The sequence below is a fragment of the Poecilia reticulata genome, linkage group LG22 (assembly GCF_000633615.1).
Source record: "Poecilia reticulata strain Guanapo linkage group LG22, Guppy_female_1.0+MT, whole genome shotgun sequence".
Classification (NCBI taxonomy): Eukaryota; Metazoa; Chordata; class Actinopteri; order Cyprinodontiformes; family Poeciliidae; genus Poecilia; species Poecilia reticulata.
In genome coordinates this window covers 11,671,454-11,687,087 of record NC_024352.1, presented here as the reverse complement: position 1 = coordinate 11,687,087, position 15,634 = coordinate 11,671,454, and the positions used below count along the sequence as shown (strand labels likewise).

The 15,634-nt window shown below is 41.7% G+C and overlaps 1 protein-coding gene across 1 annotated transcript; it reads left to right on the top strand.

Moving 5' to 3' along the window:
- The first annotated feature begins 2,210 nt into the window (after positions 1–2,210).
- zbtb42 (zinc finger and BTB domain containing 42) lies at positions 2,211–10,714 on the top strand. The gene is made up of 2 exons (XM_008399444.2): positions 2,211–2,429; positions 4,789–10,714. The coding sequence occupies exon 2, from the start codon at positions 4,803–4,805 to the stop codon at positions 6,381–6,383; it is 1,581 nt and encodes a 526-aa protein (XP_008397666.1). The 5' UTR covers positions 2,211–2,429; positions 4,789–4,802; the 3' UTR covers positions 6,384–10,714.
- Positions 10,715–15,634: the final 4,920 nt, after the last annotated feature.

The window sequence follows — 15,634 nt, the reverse complement described above, 5'->3', positions numbered from 1 at the left end:
TGCATGTAGAGATTTTGTGCAGAAAATCTGAAGTGAATATCTGGTGCAGCTGTACTCAGGTTCTGTGAAATAAATTGATTTTCTAAAAGTATATTTAAAAAAGTGGTGTTAAGCGAGGCAATTTATTTTTTTTTGTCTGAAGCACAAACCTTCTCAGACTGACACCCACAGTTCAACCCACTGCCACCACGAGACATTGGTGCAGCGGAGAGAAAGATGTGGCTGGCTGGCTGGTTGGCCGGTCAGGCTACACTGGAATGTGGGGTCTTTTGTTTGTCTGGGAGAGGAGTGGGTCAGGGGGAGAATGCCATTGATGATTGCGGGGAGGAAGAATGAACCTCCAGGAAGTGTTCTTGCTGTCCCCTGCTTCCCCCACTCTCGTTCTCTCTGTCTCTCTCTGTCTCTCTCTGTCGTTTTTTTTTTTTTCTTTTTTTCCAGTGTGTGAGAAACTTCACCGTGCCGAGCCTCTCTCCGCTGAGGCCACGGTCCCCAGGCACAACCACTGCTTTGTCTTGCCCTGTGAACACACACACCCCTCCTCTGCTGGGTGCCTACGTTTGCCAGGGTATGAGAAACACGGGGCCAAGGCTCCTATTCTTATCCACATCACTGCCCCTGGAAGGATGTGACTGTGTCTCTGTGCTTTGGTGCTGAATGATAAATTGTGTTTTTGCACACCCTCACTTTTAATTCATCAGGACTCTGTTAGTTTTACATCTTTTGTTAAGTTTAGTCTTGTTCTTATAGTCTACTGGTAACAGCCAGACTAAAAATGGAATACAGTACTAAGGGGATAAGAATCTATCTGGTGGCCTCTTCCAACCAGTGGCTGCCGTCTCCCTTCACATTGCTTACTCCCTTCTGTGTCAGGAGGCTGCGAGGAGCTGCAAATGGCCCTTTCAAAGCGCACGACAGCTGGAACACGGGGCAAAGGTGACTGAAGCAGTTGGGGGAGCACAAGAAGGGCCAGAGGGGGGAGGAAGGGAGACAGAGGGGCCACGAGATGAGCAGCTGCAACTTCGAGCCCCTGTTTCTTCACATTGTCACCGCCTATTGCCTTAATGATTACAGAGGAAACTCAGGATGGTGTTTTACTCATTGCTTTTCAAAGGATTTAATAAAAGCGCTCTTTTGTAGCATAAATCTGGTTCAGAACCTGGTCTTGTCTGAAGAAACAAAAGCACTATTTTGGTTTGGAGCCAGGGATTTTTTTTGACACAAAACTGCCTCAGTGGATTACACCTCCAGAAGTTCACAACAGGCTACTGACCTGCTATGATACAATAAGGTATTTATGCTTCTTTGATTGGTTCAGATACCACAGAGATCACTTCTCTGAGGCAGAAAATAGCTTCTTTCATCCAAAAGCAGATGTAAAACCACATGCAACATTTTTGAGAAGCTTGCTAAACTAATCAAATTTAAACTCTGTTTTGGAGATACTGAATATTTCTGAGAAAATGAAAGAGCTACATGGAATTCCCTGAGCAAATACAAAACTGAAGCCTCAATCAATTTTGGAGTTTTATTTATATTTATCAACTAAGAGACAATGTAGATGAATAATAGTTTGTGGAACCTGAAAATGTACCAGATTTGAACTGATTTGTTTTTGTGTAGATTTGAAAAATGAATGAAGATACATCCCAACAGCCACAAATGTTAAAAATGACTTTGTTTAAAATGTTAACAATTTTGGCAATTTATTTCATATGAATTTTGGATCCTGAACATGATCCAGACTTTGAGGATGTCCTATGAACATTTCATTGCATATCTAAAAAAATATATTTACTGTATACATACATGTGAAAGCTAGTGCACACATCTGGTAAATTATTAATTCAGAAGGGTCCAACAAGGCAGCCTTGTACAACACCTTTGGAGGTGTCAAAGCCCCAAAAATATCAGAGTAAAAGGGGCTGAAAGCAAAATAAGAGTGAAACATTTGAAAAACGTACAATGATGTGGAAAAATCTCAAGAGTTATGGCTACTTTGGCAACACATAATTTTGTAGGATATGTTAGTTTTAAACATTTATCTGCAGTTGTTCGCCACACACTGAAGAGATTTATGACGCTGAAAGCCAGCTCTGTTCGTGGGACAGGTGTTTTAAGCAGACAGCAAATGTACTCTGCCCCCTCCCCTCTTCCAGTGTAGTACTCTGCTACTTGCTGCCGCTGTGTGAATTCGCGGAGTAGTACAGAACTTATTGTGGCGGAGTGCTATCGCGAGACTTGTACCATTATCAACCTGCTTTGACACACACACAGCAGCGCTGTGAGCGCAGCCTGCCTGCCTTCCCAGGGTCGGGACTGGAAGCCTCAAGAAACGGCAAGAAGAAGCGAACATCTGGCCGTACATCATGAGAGCACCCCGGAGCTTGTAGAAGGGGAGGAAAAAGACGACGATAGGAGCGGTAGTACATGTAAGTAAGAGTGGGTGTTGTTTTCGTGCCTTTTAAAACGGAGAAAGCGAAAGTTAAAAAAAAAAGAGTGTCCCCCTCTCGGCTTCGTTCAGCGCAGTTGGCTTTCTGCTTGTGAGTTCCTCCGCTGTTTAAAAGGCTCCCAGTACGGACACGGAGCTCGGTTTTCTCCTCCTTTTTCTTCTTTGTAAAACAAAGTCGCGCATAAATAAGAATTTTGCATCATAAGACCTTAGCGTCGGGGTGCTTTTCTATAAATACTTTTTATTCTCTTTAAACAAGTGCTTCCAGTTCAGCGCGTGTTTGACTGTTCATTAAAACGCTGTTTTGCGATATTAAAAAAGTTTAAAATGCAGCGTAATGTAGCAGCAGCTTTAAATACATTTATTTATTTTTTTACCTAAGTTGTTGGGCTTTTTTTTTTTTTTTTTACTGCGTTGCCCAGCGTTAACATATGGCATAAAGAGGAGCACAGCTGGAGGTAGCGTTTCCATTGCGGTGATGTCAGAGCAGCTGACTCCACAGCTTGCAGTGTAATTAGCAGGCAGAGCAGCAGTTTACTCACTCTGCACCGCTCTTATTTTTTCACCTCAGCCTCCCGGACGAGCTCTTCCACTCGCATTCCCACTTGGTTGTCCCGTAAAAGGCTTTTTTTTCCACATACGGAGAAGCCCCGGTGAGTGTGGAAGCGCAGGCAGTGGCGCAAAAAGTGGGTATGCAGGGTATGCAACGCATAGGGGCGCAGCACCAGAGGGGGCGCCAAAACCCCGTCTGGAGGGGGCGGCGCGCCGATGATGTTTTCCCGTACACTAATGCGCGCCTTACGCTCCTTCACCTCGCGCACATAACGAGGTAAATGTAGCGAGTTTTACCCTTCACCTCGCGCCGCCTTGGAGGGAGGGGGGGGGGTGCTGAGTGAGCGTCGCTCCTTCACCCTGACGTCCCGTCCCTCGGTCGAGGGGGGGGTTTGGGGGCGCCGATCTATGTTTTTGCATCCACCTGAATAATGTGTAGTTGCGCCACTGAGCGCAGGGATACTCACTTGGGAATCATTTGGAGGGGGTCCGTTCAATTCGTGAATCAAGGGAGGGTGAGCGCAAAACTTAAAAAATATAAATATATAATTAACTTTCAAGTTGGGCAAAGTTAATGATATTGAATTTTAAATTCAAAACCAGTCCAAGTTAGGAGCGGACCAAGCAGCTGTTTTGGGGGCCCCTGAGAGCACACAAAATATGCCTCAAAATTTCAAATTTCTGCTCTATAAAGACAATTTAAATAGATTTTTAGATTTATATGCATTTGTAGAATTGGATATAGACAGTATGGCCTTTTGCCCAGGATGTAGCTGTGTCAGAGGGCGTCATAACTATTATGAAAATGAAAAAAACAAGAACAGATCAAATGTAGGGTGTGTGACCTACACAGTGAGCACTGATTCCTCAAAATACCATTTAGGTATTCGCAAAAAAAAATGCAACAACTTTATATTTTACATAATCTGAGTTGTTTTACCATTTCATATCTTTTAAATAATAGCCACAGTTATTTCTACACCAAACAATGTCACCTTAATAGTATGGCATTTTCAACACCAGGACTCTGTGTTTTTCTGTGTTGCCCGGGCTTAATAGAGTTTGGGTTAATGCTGCATAAATCCATACCGTTCACATTTAGAGCAAAACCCTAGTCTCTACAGCACTTTCACTTACATCTTATTCATGTCTCATTAGAATTTAGTTTTATGTATTTGTTTATTACATATAGTGAGTTGAAATTGGGGTATCTGATCAAATTCTGCTCCAGAATTTTTTGCATCTTTGTCCAACTCTGTTCAGATCTTAAGGTATGAGCGGTGGCCATTCATGCTTTAATGATGCCCTGGGCAAGTGCCTCTTTAATTTATTTTCTCCAATTGACAAATGAATATATATTTTTTTGTGTTTAGGAACATTAATCAAACTAAATTTCAAATATTATAAATGTAGAATATTTATGTCCAGGTTTGACGCATCTTTATATTGCAGTTATTACATCTGTCTCGATTTAAAGATTGCCGTAACTTCACAAAATAAAAAAAATAAAAAATAATTTTTTCTAGCTCTTGTGCCATCACCAGTTTAATGACGCCCTGAGTGGGGAGCCATATCTTCCATATCAGAATCTACCATTGGATGTGCGCCTTTTGTTGTAATATAAAGTCATTTAATATCTCTGTTTTTGCGCTATTTAGCTCATATCGCTGCTCATATTCTTTGTGCTTTAGGTCACTACATGTTTACCTCTAAAGCTCTGCGCTGTGCCCTCTATGTGCTCCTCGCTTGGTTTATCCACTATCCTGTTTTTCCTGTTTTTCCATCAGGTTATGAAGGAAGAATGGAGTTCCCAGACCATAGCCGCCAGTTGCTGCAATGCCTGAGTCAGCAGCGTCACCAAGGCTTCCTCTGTGACTGCACTGTTCTCGTCGGGGAGGCTCGGTTCAAAGCGCACAGAGCTGTGCTGGCCTCCTGCAGCATGTACTTCCACCTCTTCTACAGGGACCAGCTGTACAAAAGGGACGTTGTGTATCTCAACAGTGACATTGTGACAGCTCCGGCTTTCAGTCTCCTCCTTGAATTTATGTATGAGGGGAAGCTGGAGTTTAGCGCGCTGCCCGTGGAGGATGTTCTGGCCGCAGCCAGCTACCTCCACATGTATGATATAGTGAAAGTCTGCAAAGGCAAACTTAAAGATAAGGAACTTTCCTCCCTGGATGAGAAGTTAGGGGAGGGCCTGGGACTTGGCTGCGTGGACAGGGAGAACTCCTCAGATGGTGAGCTGCACTGTAAGCAACTCATTCAGCGACACATTCAGGGGCTCCAAAGGGCCCCCCCGGCAGAAGACTTTGACACAGACAACAGTGAAGTCAGGCTGGCTGTCACTGATTGTGATAGGTCCATGCAGAGCAGGCAGAAGGCGAACGGTCACTCCGGCAGGTCCCCGGACCTTGTAGGTGTCAATTATATGTCAGCGGAGGCCGAGACCTGCGTCCAAACAGCTGGAAAAACAAAAGCTGATGTCAGTAGCTCCACCGTATTGCTGTCCCAGAGGTCCTGCGCTTCAGATGACATGGACTGTGCGCTGGATTTGTCTTTCAAGCCTCTGTCTAGCAGAGATCTCTTACACCCCTCCTACGTCTCGGGACAGCTGGCCCTCGACAGCCAGCAGCAGGGCACTGAGCCACTTGTTAAAGACGAACACGACTTGCTGTCAGAGCAGGAGGACAGTGAGCCGATGAGCCCTGAGAGCCAGCGCTTTGGGAATAGTGCCAGGAGCTCAGTGGTGACAGGGTTCGCTGCCCTCTTCCCAGGCAACAACGGTGCTACAGCCGCCCTGCTCTCAAAGGAGGAAGACCTGATGGACGAGGAGGGGGAGGCATGCGGGAGGCGGGAGGGCGCCCCAGGCAGCGAGCCGGACAGGAGGGGCGGGCTACTGGGGAACAGCGAGGAAGAGGAAGAGGACGACCTGGCCTCCTCCGACATCTCCACCTCCAGCGGGGTGCTTCTACCTCCGGGGCAACAGGTGTGCGTGTGTCCCCTCTGCAGCAAAGTCTTCCTCAGCCCCCACGTGCTGCAGCTGCACCTCAGTTCGCACTTCCGCGAGAAGGACGGCGCCCGCTCCAAGCTGTCCCCGGACGGTTCCGTCCCCACGTGCATGCAGTGCAACAAGACCTTCTCGTGCATGTACACCCTGAAACGCCACGAGCGCACCCACTCTGGCGAGAAGCCTTTCACCTGCGGCCAGTGTGGCAAGAGCTTCCAGTACTCCCACAACCTGAGCCGGCACGCGGTGGTCCACACGCGCGAGAAGCCTCACGCCTGTAAGTGGTGTGAGCGGCGCTTCACCCAGTCCGGGGACCTTTACCGCCACATCAGGAAGTTTCACTGTGGCCTTGTCAAAACTCTTGCCATTGGATAAAACACCTCTCACCAGTGCCATATCAGACAGAATGTCCTTTCATACACTGATTACTACTACATTTTTGCTGTTCTTATACGCAAGTTGGCAGTTTTTTAAAGACATATCTTAAGTTTATAAAGATGTAGCAACTTTCAAACTGGAGCTGTTTCTTGTGCTGGACTGTGTGAGAGGCTGCTGAGATTACTGGATCTGTGTCAGAGAGTTCAACAAATCAGATGATGCACTTGATATTTTCTGTCTTGTTTATTGTCAATCTGTTGAGTTTATTTGCTGAAAGGTTCAAATCCTTTTGGCAATACGCAATGCTTACACACAATCGTCAAGAGAGAAAGAGAATGAGTTTTGTTTGTGCACATGGGAGATGAGAACCGTCCGTGAGTAGCAATATATGATTTCCTTTTGGAGCGCCTACTTTATTTTATTATTTATTTGGGGCTTTTTGTAGCCCTTATGCTGTCATGAAGCATAAACACAAATGAATGAAGTTTAACTACTGGAAGTTTGAGTTTTTACTGTTTAGTTTTGGAAATGAAGTTTTTATGTTGTAAGAAAAGAAGCATGCAGGTCATCATATGTATTCTTTTGCCTTTTTGATGGATTAAATTTCCAGCTCCTTTAGTTTTGAACACATCTAGGTGGATTGGCCTTACATTTGCTACTTTATAGATGGAACAGAGATGAAAAGTAGCAGAGATGCACCGATCACGAGTCTCTTGATCAATACTGATTTCAGTTTTCCCACAAGGTCTGCCGATATTGATTCTTGATAGCTATTTTTTATCATTCCGGACTATAATACCCATGAAGTACAAGAACATTGAGTATTATACGAATATCCCAAATATGCATATTTTTTTTATCAAAGCATATAGTCCTAACCATCTGTATTTTTCTCTGAATTAAACTGAACAAAGTGCACCAAAGCAAATGCTTTTAATGCATTTACAAACATAGAACACTTTTAGTTGCATTTATTAAGCAGGGGAAAAAAGCACATTATTTGACCTGCTAACCACCAGTCAGAAAAGACTGGGGAGACTGGCCTCTTTCAACTAGCGATTGATTGGTTTGTCGCTAGCGATTTAAATCATCTTTAGACACTAAATATAATCCATCCAACAAAAATATTTAATTAGAGTAGTTTCTCTATTTGTAGGCAGCAGACAACAGCAAGATTATCTGCATAACCTAGCCAAAAATGGCTCGTCTACCCTGTTTTTCTCATACTAGGACATCATAGACCACAAACTGCCTGTAATGTTTTTTTAGTTTTAATGCATGTGATGAATTGCAAAAAAAAAAGTGTTTTTTTTCAATGTTTGACATGTTTATTACAAATTTGAGCAAATCAGGGCCAGCTATCGTTTCTGATATCTGGCTCTGGCCCAAATGGATCGGTGCATCTGTAGTAATTTAAATTGTCATCATCAGAGACTGAATATAATCTATCCATCAAAGATATTTTATGGTAGAAATTCTCTTTTTTTTAATTAATGCTGCGAGTTAAATCCTCTGCTCAAAAATAATCACAAATCAGTTAGTCTGTCTTGTTTATGTATGCAAAAACAGGACAGACCAAAAATGTTCTTGGTTTATATCCATTTAATAAATAAGGGGGAAAACTGATTTTCAACTCTCCGATCTGATCAAGGGAAATTGCCTGATTTTCAGCTCTGACATATTGATCAGTGCATCTCTAGAAAGGTATTAAACTAATGTTTGTAACACTGTTGCCTAATGAAATTCCTAATGTTTAATCTAGTGTCCTTCCTAAATTAGCACATGTTGCTATGCTTTTATTTTTTAAACTGTTGAAGCCTTTAAAAAAACGTGGATTATCTTCAAATGCCAAGTAATAACAAGTGTCTTTTTAAAAAATGATCCAAAAGCATTACCAGTCATTGAAAAAAGGCAATATGTTCTTAAATAAATCTGGTTTGGTTTATTGACTCAGTTGGGTCAGTTATTTGGCTGGTAAAAGACCTTGTTATTTATTTTTTTTGGTATGATACAAAAGGTACACCTATGGTGCAGAATCAAATTTAGAAAGCATCAAACATTTGCCATTTAGCTGCTTCTACTGAATTTTCTCCTTGTTTTGCACCTCTGTATGTGTCTAAGTTACTACTGATGAAGCCTTTGTCTCTTTATGGGCAGGAAATGTTTCTGTTTGTTTATGCATAGGTGCTGTTATGGATTCTTAACTTGGGAGTAGCACTAAAAGTTCAAAATATTCATCTAATCTGTCCTGAAAAGACTTGATCAGAACTTATTTATTAGTTGGACTTGGTTCAGGGTTTACTTTTAGGTGTTTGTTTTTTGTTGTTTTGCCTAGCGATGTTGGTACACATTAACTGGTGTTGGGTTTGTCGGTTTGTTTTGTTTTTTCCTTTTTTTTCTCTGTGCAAATCAACTTACTGTAATCGTATTTTAATATATAATGTTTTGGAAAATCTCTCCAGAGTTTTTTCCATATATCTCACATGGAACACAGAGAAGCACTTCTTTTTAGCATGCATATAATTTCAACACTATTGTCTAGGCTGCTATTTCTTACTACTTGTGTATTTAATGTAAATATATATTATATTTATCAAATGGGTTTGTTCTTTTCCCCCCATATCAGAAAGTGTGTGAGTTGACGCATATTTTTCAGAGTTTGTTTCCTTCTCCACGTCCAGGGGATCTATTGAGCTCCACCTTCTAGCTACAAATCATTTAGTAGTGCTCAGACATCTGCTCTGACAGGTGAAACAGTTGTTCACAAGCACAGCTGCACCAATACACTACTGGCTACCTATAGAAACCAGACAATACAGGCATTGTCCCCCCTACACCCGCCTCCTTCACCTCTCTCTTCCAATTCCAGGTAGTTCTCAAGGGATCATTGTGTATCTCTCTGCTCTCCGAAGCTATGGGGAGAAAAGGCACTTCGAGCCTCTTTTTGCACTTTTTCTGAGTTGAATGAAACCGGTGGAATGTGAGAAATGTATTTAGCAAAGGCGGACAGTAAACAGGTGCATTGTTTGAAGGCTTCAAAGCATTTGGTAGAAAAATGTCCATTGTTCCCTGATTAAATTTTTTTTTTTTCTGGTCTTTAGAAAAAATCAAATGAATTCAGAAACGGCTATTGATATTTTTTTTCTTACAATGAATAAGGAGGAGAATTTTGCTTGGAATTGCAAGAGTCTGTGGTTCTTCCACCCGATTCAAACCCAGCAGTGATGCTTGAATGAAATAAAAACACTCCTTTTCACACACATCACTTCTGATAAGTGCTGGTAAAGTTCATTTGAAATGGAGCACAAAGGAATGTAGATTTTCTTTCTTTTTTTTAAAGGAACTTTTCTGATCCTCTAATGTACAGTGGTAGAATAACTAACACGTAAAAAATGAGAAAAAAATCTTGATTTTGTTTGCTGTTTTTATTTATACCTCCAGGATGATCACCAAATGTGCCTTGTAGACACACGAATCGGTGCTGCATCTGGAGAAAACTTTTTCATTTCTATTTTTTGTTTTGCCTTACAGAAACAATTTCCTGCTGATATTAAGATATTTAAGTTGTTGTTTTTGTTTTAGATAAAATGTTTGGGCAAAACTAAAAAGCATTCATTAGTGATGTATTGTGAGAGATTAAACCAAGGGGGTTGAAATTTTGTGAATAAATTAGCTGTGGTTGTGTTAAATTGAAGTCAAACACCTTTGTGTTGATTTTTTTTTTAAGCCAATACTACTGGAAATTAATCTGTTTCATTTGTATTTTTATTTTTATGTCACTGTTGAATGTGAAACACAGACTTTTTTTCTTTTTCTTCTCGAAACAGGGCTACGTTTGCCCCTCATGCTGTATGCTCTTTCAAATCGAAAGCAAATCACTGGAATTGTGTCCTCCGCAGGTTACAACTGTGAATAATCATGAAAAATATTTATTATTTCATATGCTTCCTGTACGACATTTTGTTCTTGGTTTTAATTTGGCTCATATGTGGAAAAAAAAAATCACTTCTACATGTCGAACACATACATTTTCAATAGACTTTTTAGAAGTGCCATTAGAATCTAATATAATTTTTTAAATGAAAGTATATTTTCTAGCAAGCAGTTGCTTCAGTGTTAGCAGTGTAGAGATTTAGAGGACAATCTTTGTGCAGAATTGGCATTGCTTAGATACTGAGACAATTTTACTTTGATCTTTAATTGTGCATTTTTCTCTGTTTGGGCTTTTGTTTTTGGAGTGTGACTGTGTGTGTGTGCTGTGAAAATGTGACAATCTTGATTTAGGTCTTTTATTGAGATTCTACATAGAATTAAATGGAACAACTTTATCTGTTTGTGTGGCAATCTTTTTGTTTCCCCACCCCCTGGTTCCCTTTTTAAGCAGTTTCACACCAGCTGATTATCAACTAACTTTGAATAAAAAAACAACAAAGCAGATTTTCTACCATAACATTTCACAAGAAATATGTGTGTCAGAGCTTACGCAGATAGGGAATTTTTGTTTCTCTTATCACAATCCAGAGTCCTCTCTCATGTCTTTTTAGCTTGTTTCTTAGTTGTTATATTAGTCTGGAGACTTGTAGATAAATATTCAATTGAAAGGCCTAAAGACGACTCATTTTTAGTTTTCTGGCAGTCCACCTGATATTAATTTAAAATGCTTTACTATTTTAATGATTCATAAAGCAGTTTAACAAAGTTCACATAGAAGAGAAACGGGCCCACAGCTTCACATATCCTCCATATTTAACCAAGAGAATGAGGAGCCTTTTCACATATTCACAATTTTTTTGCTAAAAATCTCTTAGTCTCCTCTAGCAAACCATTCCAGGTAAATTCCCAGAGGATGTTTTGTTTGTGCTGGTTGGAGAGAAGAGTCTTCTTTCTAGTATCACTTAAAAACTCCACACTTGGCTGCAGTTCTCCAGGAAGCAGGAAATAATTTTTTTTTTCTAAAAGAGATGTGCCTTTTCTGCTGTCATATTTCTATCCCAGTGAAGGTTTCATAAAAAAAGAAAATCTTGACACTAAACTTTCTGCCCACTGAATAAATGTACTCCACTGGATTAAAAAAACCAAAGTAATTCAAGATTATGCTACTGCAGTAAAAGATGAATTTATTTGAAGGCTTTTTACACATTTTCACTATGGGTGCAAATACAGGTGGGTGTCATCGTATGCCAATGAGAAGTCTTTGTCTGACACACTAGTGGTTGCTGTGTGTATGGAGTGCTGCAGTGTGTACAGAGACAACAGTGTGACAGTACTTCAGGTCTTACAGGCCCTATCTGTCTGAAAGCGTAAACTGACCTCAAGGACAGAGCTGTTTCAAGACGAGCTCCTATTGTTTCTGACCTGTTTCCAATATACCGAAGAAGAGATAAAACCTCCATAACAAACCCACTTGATTGCTATTTAGTTTTTACCAAAACGCGACTTGATTACACACATTATTTGTGTGTAAACACACTCAAGCCAAATGTGTGTCTAATTAAGGAGATTCATGCCAATTCACTGAACATTTTCAATATGAAGGACTTTTAATTATTTCCCTGCTGCACCATGAAAGAAATCCAGCTGCTTTGCTACGTGATCCCAATCGGGATGTGCTCGGGTTCCCACCACCCTCCCCCAAATCCCAGCTCACCCACACTCTGGGAACGCCACATAGACAAGAGCCACATCCAGCTCGCCCAGAACTGCCCGCCCCCACGGCCCCCCAAAAAACCACGGCCTCATCCCACTGCTCTATTGTGTGCGTGGGTAGTAGCTCAGCCGGGCTATTGTCTGGCGCAGCTCCCCAGCACGTACTTTATGCACAAACAGACGACACGGCGGCGCTAGCCAGCCAGCTCCAACATAAAGAAAACAATGTCCTCCCAAGATCATTCACAGCCACCCCAACGGCCTCAGCCAGCTTACGGCACTGTAAATAAGGGCCCTTCTCAATGTTACTGTAAGCAGCCACAGTGGCAGCGGGCCTCAGAGCGCTCACCGGCACCAAACATCTCACATCTGCCTTCAGGGATCCGGGGCTTAAACTTCCTGCCTGTGTGCATTTCTTATGAACCAACACATTCACATGGAAAGCAGGGGCCATGTGATGGGGCTTAGCTGCAGGGTGACGAGCTGGGATATGTGCAGTGTAACTCGACGGAGTAATAAAACATTCCTCTCCAAGGCTCAAAGCCTGGTTCTTTTTGTGTGTTCCTGTGTATGTGTGTGTTTGTGTTTAGAGGTACTTGAGAGAAGTTGAGAGGAAAGTTGTAAGTGTCCACCACCTCAACAAGGCCAGCGGTGGGAGCCCTTGACCTCTGCAGGGACGGACTGCCAGGGACAGCTGGTGGGGCCAGTGTTTATTTATTTATTTCTTAACAAAGGACAGGTGGTCACACTTTGAAAAGGGCACACAAACACGTCCACACGCACGCTTGTGTACAGACAGTATACACACACACACACACATACGCATTGTTAGTTTGCCCCCCTGGCTTACACATGCATATTGTTATCATCCACTTAACGTTTGGAGGAGCCATTCTTTTGACTTTCAGAAAATCTGAGACAATATTTCAAAGGACATATAAGCATGATTTTTGCAACTTTTCTGTTTCAGTGGTGTTCATAGATGTTGCTCATGATAGTTATATTAATTTCAGTATGAGAAAAAAAAAAAGGCAGTCGTCCATTAGTAGTGGTGTTACATTTCAGACACCAAATCGATACATAATGTAATGTCCACCAAAGACCAAAGTAGCAATAGCAAAGGGTGGCTTGAAATAAGAGGGTTTTTTTTAAATATATATATTTATATGGTTTTTTATTCAGTGAGGTGGACAAAGTCAGGAGAAATGACTTAAAGCAATAGATTACAAACAAGCTTCCATGGTTATTATGTTGTGGGATGAAAGTGGAGACCCATGCCTGTACACATCAGAGCAACAATGTTGGTCAGTACCAGACCAGAAATTGCGTCTATATGAAGGAATTTTAGGGTTATGAATAACAATGTTGCTGTTTTTCGTGGTCATTTGCTACTGTGACGAATTACAGGCACTTTACAACAGAGCACTTTTAGTTTCCCCACAACAATCAGTTGTTCTGACCAAAAAAAAGTCACTTCGAGCTAATGCTCATTCATATCATTTCATCCATGATATGGATGAAATGATATGGATGAGCACCACAGAAGTTTGACAAAACTTCCCACTTCTTTGTTTACATCTGGTTGTAAATACAATAAGGCCATATTAAATACACTAAAATCGTAATAAAAGTATGTGGCAATCTCTCGTACTGTGTTGACCTTATTTGGACCGTCTCCCTGCAATGGTGCCAAGATAGCGTGTCCTTGGTCCAGCATACAGCTGTCACTAACTCACGCTCCATCCACTCAATGACTCATATTTATAGCAGCAGCATCACTGGGTTTGACACTCGCCACGCTCAGACCACAGCTGGTCCTCCAAAAGAAAGGGTGAAAGGCAAAGCCACGTGGCCCGGTCCAGTTGGTGCTGTCTGGTGCCTGATGGGTGATTATGTGGGGCCCCACTTGCTTCTTGCCACCATACAGATGAAGGGTTTTTTCTCAGCAAGGCTATATACTCAACGCAACTTTTTGGTGTCAAGGATGAGGATGTGCTTGAAACCCTAACAGCTGTACTCCGGTTTATGGAGGTACATAAAGTCATCATTACAGGGTTGAATACAGCAAGATGGGTTGAGGGAAGCTAAGCATCATATGCAAAGCAGTCAAGTCAAAGAAGATGATTGGAAAAGAATGCAAAACATGAATAATCATAATAACATGTTCAAAGATGGAGCTCCAAGGGTATGAAACCTACAGTGATGGAGAGAAGATGCAGTGTCCTCTACATTTGATGAAATCTCTGTATTTCATTTTGAACTTTTACGGCATCCCTTTTCCACTCTTGTTCATCACATTTTTTCAATGGTTTTAATTAATTACTCTGTCTCGATAGATGCTTATGAAATATGCTATTTTATTGAAACCACCCAAGAGTAAAAAATCAACTTGGGTCTGCCTTATTTGATTGTTCACTTTCCCATTTTTAAAAGTGCCCAAGATAAATGTGTTACGTTTCTCATGTGGATTATTCAATTCCAAGACACTTTGATCCACTTTATACATTGTGGATTACAAAAAAAAGAAAAAAAAAAGACTTAATTTCATAGTAGTTGTAAGGGAGGCAAATATTTGGGACACTCAAGGCTGAGTAACGCTCACTGACCCCTCCACGAGCTAAATGTGCTTAAACAAAGAAAGGCAATTTTTCAATAGAACATAGATTATCAACTTTTATCATGTGTGAATGTATTCAAATATATTCAGAGCTGCTCCAAAAAAAAAAAAAAAGTAAAATAATCATAACCGAACAATTTCAGCCACTTCCGTTGCCTAAAAACAAGTCTAGCTCGCATGTATTGAGCTTCTTTTGTCCAATAACCAGCAGAAACACTGCAGCTTTAAACGCCACATATCTACATCAAGTCTTTCATATCCAACTGAATTTCTTTTAAAAAAAAAAGTCTTATCAAGAAATGTGCAGACAAGTTGACGCCTGGCTCCCCCAGCAGCTGTCTGCTCACTCAGCCAGAAGTCAAGCAGTGCCCTCGGACACCAACTGCAACAGCTCCCCAAAGACCACGGGGGCCACAACTGGGCCGCTGAGCAAGCGATGTGACTCGACGGCTCACAGGCACATTTGCAATAAGCTCCGCGAAGCGCACTCGAACCGAACACCGGCATCCACTACTACGGCGTGTGACTGGTTGCTGTAAAGCGCTGCTGAGAACAATTATTTACAGTGTACAATATCTGACCCTGAAAGGCACCCGTCGCCAGTGTGATGAACAGCAGCCAACACAAAGTGATGACTACACCACCCCAAGGTCGGGTCCGGTAGGGATAACCGAAGCCAAACTGCTTCAAAGCACTGGTTCTGTTCCGTCTCTCGTTTGTCTTGTTTCAGCAAATAAATCTCAAGGTCATTCCAGAAAAGCTGGGTAGGAATTTCATTATCGTCGTCGAGCCAAAATAAAACACTTTGGTTGAAAGGTTGAAGGAGTTTGTCTTCAGACTGAGACTAATGTGTTCGCGCGCAAAGAGAAAATGCGAAGATGCCAAGACTCTTTTTAACAACTCAGCTCTCAAACAAGTATTTCATGAAGTGTGCTGCCACCTGCTGATGAGTAACCTCCAGACTCAGGTGTTTTTATATATATAT